The sequence below is a fragment of the Scyliorhinus canicula genome, chromosome 10 (assembly GCF_902713615.1).
Source record: "Scyliorhinus canicula chromosome 10, sScyCan1.1, whole genome shotgun sequence".
Lineage (NCBI taxonomy): Eukaryota > Metazoa > Chordata > Chondrichthyes > Carcharhiniformes > Scyliorhinidae > Scyliorhinus > Scyliorhinus canicula.
The window spans coordinates 177,925,888-177,939,344 of NC_052155.1; the positions used below are offsets into that span (position 1 = coordinate 177,925,888).

The 13,457-nt window shown below is 45.8% G+C and overlaps 1 protein-coding gene across 1 annotated transcript in view; it reads right to left on the reverse strand.

The window, feature by feature from the left end:
* The window catches only part of slc35b3 (solute carrier family 35 member B3), a 47,546-nt gene extending 37,323 nt beyond the window's left edge, over positions 1–10,223 (reverse strand). Inside the window, exons 1-3 of the mRNA XM_038810222.1 lie at positions 10,101–10,223; positions 8,837–9,087; positions 7,899–8,020 (exon numbers count right to left, since the gene is read on the reverse strand). Of these exons, the coding sequence (XP_038666150.1) occupies positions 7,899–8,020; positions 8,837–9,031 (317 nt within the window). The 5' untranslated portion in view covers positions 9,032–9,087; positions 10,101–10,223. The remainder of the gene's footprint in view (positions 1–7,898; positions 8,021–8,836; positions 9,088–10,100) is intronic.
* Between the last annotated feature and the right edge of the window lie 3,234 nt (positions 10,224–13,457).

The window sequence follows — 13,457 nt, forward strand, 5'->3', positions numbered from 1 at the left end:
GCCAAGAATTTTACCATTAGCCAAATATTCCGCATTCCTGTTTTTCTTTCCAAAGTGAATCACCTGACACTTCTCTACATTAAACTCCATTTGCCACCTCTCAGCCCAGCTCTGCAGCTTATCTATGTCCCTCTGTAACCTGCAACATCCTTCCACACTGTCTACAACTCCACCGACTTTAGTGTCGTCTGCAAATTTACTCACCCAACCTTCTGTACCCTCTTCTAGGTCATTTATAAAAATGACAAACAGCAACGGCCCCAGAACAGATCCTTGTGGTACACCACTCGTAACTGAACTCCATTCTGAACATTTGCCATCAACCACCACCCTCTGTCTTCTTTCAACTAGCCAATTTCTGATCCACATCTCTAAATCACCCTCAATCCCCAGCCTCCGTATTTTCTGCAATAGCCGACCGAGGGGAACCTTATCAAACGCTTTACTGAAATCCATATACACCACATCAACTGCTCTACCCTCGTCTACCTGTTCAGTCACCTTCTCAAAGAACTCGATAAGGTTTGTGAGGCATGACCTACCCTTCACAAAACCATGCTGACTATCCCTAATCATATTATTCCTATCTAGATGATTATAAATCGTATCTCTTATAATCCTCTCCAAGACTTTACCCACAACAGACGTGAGGCTCACCGGCCTATAGTTACCGGGGTTATCTCTACTCCCCTTCTTGAACAAAGGGACCACATTTGCTACCCTCCAGTCCTCTGGCACTATTCCTGTAGCCAATGATGACATAAAAATCAAAGCCAAAGGCTCAGCAATCTCTTCCCTGGCTTCCCAGAGAATCCTAGGATAAATCCCATCAGGCCCCGGGGACTTATCTATTTTCACCTTGTCCAGAATTGCCAACACTTCTTCCCTACGCACCTCAATGCCATCTATTCTAATAGCCTGGGTCTCAGCATTCTCCTCCACAACATTATCTTTTTCCTGAGTGAATACAGACGAAAAGTATTCATTTAGTATCTCGCTTATCTCCTCAGCCTCCACACACAACTTCCCACCACTGTCCTTGACTGGCCCTACTCTTACCCTAGTCATTCTTTTATTCCTGACATACCTATAGAAAGCTTTTGGGTTTTCCTTGATCCTACCTGCCAAAGACTTCTCATGTCCCCTCCTTGCTCGTCTTAGCTCTCTCTTTAGATCCTTCCTCGCTTCCTTGTAACTATCAAGCGCCCCAACTGAAACTTCACGCCTCATCTTCACATAGGCCTCCTTCTTCCTCTTAACAAGAGATTCCACTCCTTTGGTAAACCACGGTTCCCTCGCTCTACCCTTTCCTCCCTGTCTGACTGGTACGTACTGATCAAGAACATGCAATAGCTGTTCCTTGAACAAGCTCCACATATCCAGTGTGCTCAACCCTTGCAGCCTACTTCTCCAACCTACACATCCTAAGTCATGTCTAATGGCATCATAATTGCCCTTCCCCCAGCTATAACTCTTGCCCTGCGGGGTATACTTATCCCTTTCCATCACTAACGTAAAGGTCACCGAATTGTGGTCACTGTTTCCAAAGTGCTCACCTACCTCCAGATCTAACACCTGGCCTGGTTCATTACCCAAAACCAAATCCAATGTGGCCTCGCCTCTTGTTGGCCTGTCAACATATTGTGTCAGGAAACCTTCCTGCACACATTGTACAAAGAACGACCCATCTAATGTACTCGAACTATATCTTTTCCAGTCAATATTTGGAAAGTTAAAGTCTCCCATAACAACTACCCTGTTACTTTCGCTCTTTTCCAGAATCATCTTCGCCATCCTTTCCTCTACATCCCTAGAACTATTAGGTGGCCTACAGAAAACTCCCAACAGGGTGACCTCTCCTGTCCTGTTTCTAACCTCAGCCCATACTACCTCGGAAGAAGAGTCTCCATCTAGCATCCTTTCCGCCACCGTAATACTGTCCTTGACTAGCAGCGCCACACCTCCCCCTCTTTTGCCCCCTTCTCTGAGCTTACTAAAACACCTAAACCCCGGAACCTGCAACAAGCATTCCTGTCCCTGCTCTATCCATGTCTCTGAAATGGCCACAACATCGAAGTCCCAGGTACCAATCCATGCTGCCAGTTCCCCTACCTTATTTCGTATACTCCTGGCATTGAAGTAGACACACTTCAAACCACCTACCTGAACACTGGCACCCTCCTGCGAAGTCAAATCTGTGCTCCTGACCTCTATACTCTCAATCTCCCGTACCCCAAAACTACAATCCAGGTTCCCACGCCCCTGCTGAATTAGTTTAAACCCCCCCAAAGAGCACTAACAAATCTCCCCCCCAGGATATTGGTGCCCCTCAGGTTCAGATGTAGACCATCCTGTCTATAGAGGTCCCACCTTCCCCAGAAAGAGCCCCAGTTATGTAAATTCTATGATTCTATATAGGCAGTCACCAAAAACCACATTTATTTGCTGTAGCTTTCTATTATCATTGGCATGCAGCACATTAAAGATAACACAAATATAAACCACGCCAGCTCTTCCCTCTGTACTGCTACAAATATTATCTTTCTGGAGAGATCGCAAGTATTGGTAATAATATTCGCTTATTGTCACAAGTAGGCTTCAATGAAGTTACTGTGAAAAGCCCCTGGTCGCCACATTCCGACGCCTGTTCGGGGAGGCTAGTACGGGAATTGAACCCGCGCTGCTGGCATCGTTCTGCATTACAAGCCAGCTGTTTAGCCACTGTGCTAAACCAGCCCCTAGCATGTAGGGACTTATAAAATTAACTCATCTAATAATAATCTTTATTGTCACAAGTAGGCTTACATTAACGCTGCAATGAAGTTACAGTGAAAAGCCCCTGGTGGTCACATTTCGACACCTGTTCAGGTACACAGAGGGAGAATTCAGAACGTCCAATTTACCTCACAGCACATCTTTCGGGACTTGTGGGAGAAAACCGGAGCACCCGGAGGAAACCCACGCAGACACTGGGAGAATGTGCAGACTCTGCACAGTCAGTGACCCAAGCAGGGAATTGAACCTGGGACCCAGGTGCTGTGAATCAACAGTGCTAGCCAGTGTGCTAACATGCCACCCTCCTCCCTATTCCTCACCGTCGCAGCAACAATGGCCTCCATGCCCAATTGCAATGGTTGCTACTGCAAACCAGGTCAACTTCGTAAAGGAAAAGCCATAAAAATTCAACATATTTTCACTACAGCGTGACACTAGCTGTCTTGAAACATTTTCTAACCCATGAAAAATCTGGAACGGTCATAAATCTGATCTATAAGGGCAGCACGGTGGCACAGTGGTTAGCATTGCTGCCTACGGCGCTGAGGACCCGGTTTCGAATCCCGGCCCTGGGTCACTGTCCGTGTGGAGTTTGCACATTCTCCCCGTGTCTGCGTGGGTTTCGCCCCCACAACCCAAAGATGTGCAGGTTAGATGAATTGGCCACGCTAAATTGCCCCTTAATTGGAAAAAATAATTGGGTACTCTAAATTAAAAAAAAATATTAAAAAAAATAAATAAATCTGATCTATTCAGGACATTGTCAAATCGAATTGTGCAGTGTCCCTTGCCATTCCCCGCTCCATCACAGAAATGTGACAATACAGGCCATTTGGCCCATAGTGTTTGCACTAATCCTCTGAATGAGCAGTTCACTTAGTGCTGGTCCCCACCATCTTGCACAGTCTTATTTTTCAGGTAGTGGTCTAATTCCCTTTCGAATGCCTCAATTGAATCTGCCTCCACCACACACTCGGGCAAAGCATTCCATGCGCTAACCACCTGCTGCGTGAATTTTTTTTCCTCATGTAATTTTTGCTTCTTTTGCCAATTAGAACATAGAACAGTATAGCACAGTACAGGCCCTTTGGCCCTCAATGTTGTGCCGAGCCTTGTCCCAAACCAAGATCAAGCTATCCCACTCCCTGTCATTCTGGTGTGCTCCATGTGCCAATCCAATAACCGCTTAAATCTATGCCCTCTTGTTTGCTCCTTTCACGAATTGAAACAGTTTATCTCGATCTACTCTGTCCTGAGCCCCTGTGACCTTACATACAAATTGGGACTGTGCCACTCAGCCCCTTGAGCCAGCTTCACCATTCAACAAGATTATGGCTGATCAGATTGTAACCTCAACTCCACATTCCCACCTACCCCTGACAACCTTTCACCTTTTGAATACCTCTATCTAATCTCCTCAGCCTTTTCCCTCTCTCAATGTGTTCGAGGAATTCCTGCTATTTTATAAACCCTATAAAACTGTTTAAAATCATACTTTTTGAAATGGTATCTGAACAGCAGATATTCAAGTAGAGCAGCTCAACAAATAGGTTTTCCTCTAATCCTTGAGGAGTAAAACTACAAATTCCTTTTGCCTGAAAGTACAAGGATGCAGAACTACATGCAAGTATACTGATTCATAGAACATACAGTGCCGGAGGCCCTTCGGCCCATCGGGTCTGCATCGTCCCACTTAAGCCCTCACTTCCACCCTATCCCCATAACCCAATAACCCCTCCTAACCTTTTTGGAGACCAAGGGCAATTTAGCATGGCTAATCCACCTAACTTCCACGTCTTTGGACTGTGGGAGGAAACCAGAGCACCCGAGTAAACCCACGCAGGCACGGGGAGAATGTGCAGACTCCGCACAGACAGTACCGAGCGGGGAATTGAACCTGGGACCCTGGTACTGTGAAGCAACAGTGCTATCCACTTGTGCTAACGTGCTGTCAAACATTAGAACTATTTGATACCGTGACTTGTCATTTACTTTCTGATGGAACCGAAGTAAATTAAAACTCGAACAATTTATTTCAAATGTAATTATTTTAGATGTATTTTAAACAGTTCAATACATAAATGGCCTAACATCACTGTGTGCCAACACTTTTTGATGCTCATTGTTTCGATCACTCAACTCTTCCCAAAAGCTTTGTGAGACCTACACGTGTTTAGATCTTGCAAAACAACTTTCCAATTTGACTGTTGAACATTTTATGTTTATTGGAATACGGGAACATAGGAGCAGGAGTAGGCCGTTCAGCCAATCGAGCCTGATCCGCCATTCAATACAATCATGGCTGATCATCCACCTCAATGCCTTTTCCCCCGATATTATTGCCTTTTATAAATCTGTCAATCCCTATTTTAATGACCGGGTTTCCATAGCCCCCTGGGGTAGACAGTTCCAAAAATTCGCAACCCTCTGAGTAAAAACAAATCTTCTCATCTTGGTCCTAAATGGCTTCCCTCTTATTTTGAAATTGTGTTCCCCGGTTCTAGACTCTCCAACCAGGGGAAACATCTTATCTGCATTTAATTTGTAGGTTTCAATGAGATCATCTCTCATTCTTCAAAACTTACTTAGAACCATAGACTGGTTAAAGCACAGAAATATCTGTTTGTCCCACTGCATTGCCCTTTCTCAGCCCAGCCCTGCAATTTATTTCTCTTCAGTTAATTATCAAAATTCTCTTCTGAAAAGGCACGGTGAACCTTCCTCCATCACACTCTCAGGCAGCACATTCCACATTCTCACCACTGTGCAAAACAAATTTTCCCCCCACAATGCCTTTAGTTCTTTGCTCATTCACCTTAACATCCGTATTGTCTTGCTCAAGACCTTCTTCCAACGGGAACTATTTCTCTCTATTCACTCTCCCCAGACATCGCCTGGTCTTAATCACTTCCACAATTGCTTCTCTAAAGAGAACACCCCAGCTTCATCAATCTATTGGATTGGATTTTGTTTGTTTATTGGATTGTTTGTTTATTGTCACGTACACCAAGGTACAGTGAAAAGCATTTTTCTGCGAGCAGCTCAACAGATCATTAAGTGCATGAAAATAAAGAAAATACATAATGGAGAAACACAAGGTACACAATGTAACTACATAAACACCAGCATCGGGCGAAGCATACAGGGGTGTAGTGTTAATGAGGTCAGTCCATAAGAGGGTCGTTTAGGAGTCTGGTAACAGTGGGGAAGAAGCTGTTTTGAGTCTGTTCGTGCGTGTTCTCAGACTTTTGTATCTCCTGCCCGATGGAAGAAGTTGGAAGAGTGAGTAAGCCGGGTGGGAAGAGTCTTTGATTACGCTGCTTGCTTTCCCCAGGCAGCGGGAGGTGCAGATGGAGTCAATGGATGGGAGGCAGGTTTGTGTGATGGACTGGGCTGTGTTCACACTCTCTGAAGTTTCTTGCGGTCTTGGGCTGAGCAGTAGCCATACCAGGCTGTGACGCAGCCAGATAGGATGCTTTATATGGTGCATCTGTAAAAGTTGGTAAGAGTTAATGTGGACATGCCGAACTTTCTTAAGTTTCCTGAGGAAGTATAGGCGCTGTTGTGCTTTCTTGGTGGTAGCGTTGACGTGGGTGGGCCAGGACAGATTTTGGAGATGTGCACCCCAAGGAATTTGAAACTGCTAACCACCTCCACCTCGACCCCCTTGATGCTGACAGGGGTGTGTACAGTACTTTGCTTCCTGAAGTCAATGACCAGCTCTTTAGTTTTGCTGGCATTGAGGGATAGATTGTTGTCGCTGCACCGCTCCACTAGGTTCTCTATCTCCCTCCTGTATTCTAACTAGTCATTATTCGAGATCCAGCCCACTATGGCCGTATCGTCAGCAAACTTGTAGATGGAGTTGGAACCAATACGCATGTGTGTGTACAGGGAGTATAGTAGGAGGCTAAGTACGCAGCCTTGTGGGGCCACGGTAGTGAGGACTATTGTGGAGGTGTTTTTGTTTATTCTTACTGATTGTGGTCTGTGGGCAAAAAATCGAGAATCCAGTTGCAGAATGAGGAGCCAAGTCCTAGATTTTGGAGCTTTGATATGAGCTTGGCTGGGATTGTGGTGTTGAAGACGGAGCTGTAGTCAACAAATAGGAGTCTGATGTAGGAGTCCATGTTGTCGAGATGCACTAGGGATGAGTGTAGTGTCAGGGAGATTCACATAACTGAAGCCTGGACATAGTCTCATGAATCTTTCCTGCATCCTCTCTAAAGTTTACACATTCTTCTAAAGTGTGGTTCCCAAAATTTGGCGCAATACTCCAGTTGAGGCGAAACCAGTGTTATATCAAGATTCACTGTAGCTTCCTTGTTTTTGTACTCTATTCCTCTATTCACAAAGTCTAGAATCTCATTTGCTTTCTCAACCACTTCTGCAACCGTCAATGATTATTAGTGCAGATATAGATCTGGGTCTTTCTATTTCCTCATTAGAAGCATCCTCCTAAAAAAAAAAGAATCCTTTATTTTGCTTGCCTTGGTCTTCTTGCTAAAGTGTTGCACTTCACAACTATTTAATGCTATGCATTGGAATGTAGTGCTTGACTGGCAAGGAAAGCAGATTCGAGTAACTTTTCAAAAGGATCGACTGGACAGCACTAACGGGATACAGTCAGTCCATACACATAGGCTAAATGGCCACCTCTGTGCTCTATGATTTTACGATAGGCTATCAACTAATTTCAGTTCTTCTCTACAGTTTTAAAAGACAATGATTATTGTTCTGTAAAACCAACATTGGATATGCAATTTTGGTCAGCCTGAATGTATACACAACCCACGGTTTGCAGGGTTCCGTTGACATTCGAGGTTGCCATGTAGTTCAAAAGCATCATTGCTAATACTGCTCATTTCATCTGTTTACTCAACCTACAGATTTAAAAGGTTGACTGAAAACAATTTTAAGTGGTGTGCAAACAATTGCACAGAAAAAGTGAAATAACAAGTTGCCTTTCAACCTGCTGAGTATTTCCAAGCATTTTTGTTTGCATTTCAAGTTCCCTTTCAAGATCTCAGCAATACCGGTTCATGCCTTATTTGGGCTTTGTTTCAAGACTGCTTGCTAAAATTCCAACCGGGGTTATCATTAAAAAAATAATACACAATTACCTCCTCCTCTTGTCTTGTGTGAGTTGCAGCTCGATCAGCCCGAAGGTGGAATAAAAAGCAAACTGCACCAGAGTGAGGTACCAGCTGAATGGTTTAAAACCTTCCACAGAGAAAATTAGCTCCTGTAAAATAAATGCGAACTTAGAAATGCAAAAACTCTACAAATGAATGCAGTGTGCCCTGTGATGCACGTGTATAATGTGGAACTAAATTAAATAAATTGAGCTTCTGCAAAAAACGATGTTAACTTTGAAATGTCACAACTCTGCAGATGATCGCAGTGCGTTGATATTTTCATGTTTATAAAATGGGGAATAAAATAAAATAAATTGAGCTGCTGCAAAAGGCCAGTGTTAACTTAGAAATGCAACAACTCTGCAGATTGCAGTGTGCTGCTTTCTTGCATGGGGAATTAAATCGAGTTGCTGCAAAAAGCCAGTGTTGTTAGAAATGCAACAACTCTGCAGATGATTGCAGTATGCTGATTTCTTGCGTGGGGAATTAAAATGAAATGAAAGTTGCTTATTGTCATGAGTAGGCTTCAATGAAGTTACTGTGAAAAGCCCCTAGTCACCACATTCCGGCTCCTGTTCGGGGAGGCTGGTACGGGAATTGAACCGTGCGGCTGGCCTGCTTTAAAAGCCAGCGATTTAGCCCAGTGTGCTAAAATTGAGCCACAGGCTTTTTGCCTGTGTTAAGTTAGAAATGCAACAAATCTGCAATGATTGCAGTGTGCTGATTTCTTGCGTGGGGAATTAAATAAATTGAGCCGCTGCAAAAAGCCAGTGATAAGTTAGAAATGCAATAACTCTGCAGATGATTGCACACAATGTGCTCTGACATTTTCTGGTTTGGCATTTGCACAACGGCAGGTCAAATTAAAAAAAATAAACTGCATCGGTTTGTAACGTTTAAAAACTGCTGATTTATTAAGTGACCTGCAGGTATCCATAGATGAGATAGAAGATGAAGACCCCGGCCACACAGATGAGGAACTGTATGGTCCTGGAGAAGTCGCTCAGGTTGAAGCCGATCACCCGCAGCTCGTCCGCCGACTTGATGTGCGGCGACATGGAGTCGGGTTTATCGGGCACGCTGATGGAGATGTACTTCCTGGGCCCGGAGCCGCTCATGGCCTCGTCCAGCCACCGCCGCCAGCAGGGCCCCCCCGCCCTCAGCAGGCTCCTCGCTGGCGTGAATAAAAAATATATATCAATAGTAAAAAAACACTCCGGGATAGCGAATGTGACCCGCCACCCGGGGGGGCACAATCACCGCTTCATCATGGTCGTCCTCCCCTTCCTCCTGCGCTGTAATCCTGGTTAATTGTGGGAGCCGGCGTCCATGGATCGGCCCTGCGGGCTAGGCCCCGGTTTCCCCACCCCCACAACAACAAGCTGCCAACTGTCACTGCTCGTGCACACAGGCGCGCGAACCGGCCTTCTGGTCACCTGGCCCCGCCCGCTCAGAATCGCTGTCTCCTCGGTAACGCCGGCGCTCCTGCGCCAAATCAAGGAGGGGTGGGGGAGGAGGAGCCAGCCGTCGCGCTGTCACAGCCGACCCTCTCTGGGCGTGCGCAGGTTTGCCCTGTGTGGATGGGAGGAGGAGGAGCCAGGCAGGACCAGTCGGTTCGTACGTGTCATTCTGGGATTGGGGGAGACGAGGAGGAGGGGGCAGGGGGCCAGCCGCGCGTGCGCAGTGGCTCCAGCCCGCTGTTCTGACCACGTCCCCTCCACGTGACCGAACGCGCGCAGGCGCAGTGAGGCACCGTCGTCACCTGGGAGACCAGGCCATTTATGGGCCCGTTTCGGACCTGCACGCCGATTTTTGGGGGTGAAGGAAACGGGACGGTTAGGGGCGGCCTCCAGTCAGCCCTTCCCCGGGCCACTGGACTCGGTGTCTCCCTGGCACGCCTCTCCAGCCCGGGGACTGAGGAGGGCCGGTGGGCAGGCCCGCCGATGGGGCTTTCCGAGGGCAGGATTCAGCCGCAGTGCCCCGAATGCTGCAAGCTGAGCTGTGAACCGGTGTAAATGCACCGCCCCCTCCCCCGGTGTCTGTCAGAAAGCAGCCTTCCCTGAACCTACCATAACCCGTGCATTTCAGATGCACGGCTGGCAGTCTGATCAAGAGTCTGAATTTGCATAGCGCCGAACTGTGGGTGGGTTATTGTTCTCCGTGGCTGTATTGTTGTTGCCGCCTTACCTGGGAGTCTCCGTGCTGGTCATCCCCTGGACGGAATTACATGAGCTGCTACCTGAACTGTTGCTGCTTTTCGGGATCTTAATTATTTTGTTAACTTCCTGAACTGGAGCGCCTCCCTTGCAGTGGGTGTGTCTGGCCTGTTAATTTTACTCGGCGTCATTTGAGGTATACATACTCAAATACTCAGAACACCAAGCCCAGGAGTCCGTTTACAGTTCTATAACGCAAACTCTGTACTTTGCACTTGTGTAGCTGTTTGCGGACTTGAAATAATTACAGTTAGGGCAGAGTTTGATTGCAAAACTATAAATGATGGTGTTCTATTTCCCCTATGCAGGGAGGGAGCCAGATAATCATTTGCATACGGTCCCGGATTATAAACTGATTGACATAAGAACGAGGAGCAGGACCCTTTTGAGAGAAGTAATTTCTCCTCGTCTCTTGTTTTAAATCTGCTAACCCTTATCTGAAAACTATGACCTCTTAGATTGTCCCACCCCACAAGAGGAAGCATCTGCTCTATGTCTACTTTGTCAATACCTTTTATCATCATTTATACCTCAAATTATAATAATCTTTATTATTGTAACAAGTAGGTTTACATTAACACTGCAGTGAAGTTACTGTGAAAATCTCTCCTCATTCTTTTAAACTCGAGAGTGTACGCTCAATCTGCTCAATCCCTCTTTATAAAACAAATGCCATGGATGGACGGGACTCTCCGTCAGCTGATGGCAGAATTGGGAAATGTGATTGGGCGGAGAATCGGTTTTGATGCTGAAATCGTGGTGGGCGCTGGTTTTATGCCAAATCTCAATTCTCTGGTGCCTCGACAGCAGCGTTGATGCGTTACACTCCAGGTGTACAGTAAATACTCTTGGAATACATTAGCAGGCCTCACCTGGTATTCTCTGGGACATCTGCGCTTCTCTGCCTCCACCGGGGCAAATTCTCAACGGCGCGGTTCACTTGTGCTTTTAAAAATCCTAAAACAGGCGATATGGCTGCTGAGGAAGAGAAAGGGGGTACGGAGAGTGCCCAACATCACCACAGCTTGCTGACCTGCTTGCTGGGGGCTTCTGCAAAGACCTGGTGGAATAGCGGGCAGTGGCCAGGAGTCGCTGTGAATGTGGGGGTGAATGGGCATGGAGCACCATTGTTGTGGCCTGTAAGGCAGCCATGCAGTTGCGCACGCTGCTGACTGCCCACTGTGAACTTAGGGCCACAGGTCTTATGGGTGTCCCACCCCAGGCCATCCCCCTAGGTGCCCTCTGGCTACAGCCAACCTATCAGCGGGCTCCAGCACAACTAGTGGCATCTTATTGGCTGGGATGGTGTCTGTCTGTGTGTGTGTGTGTGGGAAGTGAAGTGGGTATATATGTGGCTACAGCTTGTCAACCTCCTGAGTGTCAATTGTGAATCCAGCGAATCCCACACCGTTTGTCATTGGAAACAATTATGTTTCACGTGGCACCGGTACTAGCTCCTCAAAGGCCATTGAATCGATCTAGGTGTGGCACCAGATTTGTTGTGGAAGTCTGCGAATCCTGCCCCGGTGTCAGTAGTTAGTTTCAGCAACGGACAATCCCGCCTCCTATCTCTGGAATCAATCTAGTGAACCTCCTCTGAACTGCCTCTAATGCAATTACATCCCCCCTCAATTAAGGAGACTAAAACTGTACAAAGTACTCCAGGTGTAGTCTCACCAATGCCTTCTACAGTTGCAGCAACGCTTCCCTACTTTATGCTCTATTCCTTTAGCTATAAATGCCAAAATTCCATTTGCCTTCTTTATTACCTGTTGTACCTGCATACTAGTGTTCTGACATTCATGCGCAAAGGCACCCAGATCCCTCTGCACCAAAGCACTCTGAAGTTTCTCTCCAATTAGATAAGTTGCCTTTCTGTTTTCCGACCAAAATGGATAATCTCAACATCCATGTTAAACTCCATCTGCCAAGTTTTGGCCATCTCACCTATCCTATCTAAGTCCATTTGTAAATTTCTGATTTCCTCATTGCAACTTTTTACCCCACCTACTCTCGTATCTTCTGCAAATTTGGCTAAAGTACCTTCGATCCCTCCATCTAAGTCAATAATCTATATTGTAAATAGTTGGGGCCTGAGGACAAAACCATGTGCCACCCCACTAGTTCCATTTTGCCAGCCAGAAAAAGACCCATTAATCCTGACTCTCTGCCTTCTGTTGGTTAGCCAGTCTTCTACCAAGCTAATAAATTACCTTGTGTATTAACTTTTTGTATGGCACCTTATCAAATGCCTTCTGGAATCCAGATATACTACATCTACTGGATGCCCATTATCCAATTGGCTTGTGACATTTTCGAAGAACTCTAGCAAAATTAGTCAACGCGATTTAATTGTCAGAAAACCATGCTGACTCTGCTGGATTGCATTTTGACTTTCCAAATATCCTGTCATTACATCCTTAATAATGGATTTGAACAATTTCCCAACAACAGATGTTAAACTAATGGTCTATAGTTTCCTACTTTCTGCCTCCCTTATTCTTTAGAATAAGAAAACTACATTAGCATTTTTCCAATTCACTGGAACCATTCCTGCATCCAGAAAATGTTGGAATATTCTAATCAATGGATCTACAATCTCCGCTACCACTTCCTTTAAGACTCCAGGATGTAGGCCATCAGGCCCTGGGGTCTTGTCTGCCTTCACTTGTTTGTTTCATACTTTTTCCCTCATGTTGATTGTTCTAAGTTGCTCCCTTTCTATTACCTCTGCATTACCTGTTACTATTGGGATAACACTAGTGTCCAACACCACGAAAACTGAGGCAAAATATTGATTTAACGTCACTCATTTCTGTGTTTCCCACTATTAACTTTGCGGTCTCATCCGTCAAGGGACCAACATTTATTATAACTATCCCTTCTGTTTTATATATTTATTTGCTATCGTTTTTTATATTTTGCAGTAGTTTTCTTTCGTAACTGACCGTCGTTCTTTTCAAGTGGCTGCTTTGTCTTCAATGGTGTGGTTCTTCTTGAATGTGATTGGAGCTGCACTCATCCAGACAAGTGGAGAGTATTCCGTTACACTCTTGACTTGTGCCTTGTAGGTGGTGGTCAGGCTTTTGGGGGTCAGGAGGTGAGTTACTCTCCACAGAATTCCCAGCCTCTGTCCTGCTTTTTGAACCATAAAAATTCCGACAGTGCAGAAGGAGGCTATTTGGCTCATCAAGTCGGCACCGACTCTCCTAAAGGACACCCTACTTGGGCTCACTTGCCTCCCTTATTCGTGTAACCCCACCTAACCTGCACTACTTGGGGAAACTAAGTGATAATTTAGCATGGCCAACCTACCTAATCTTCACAC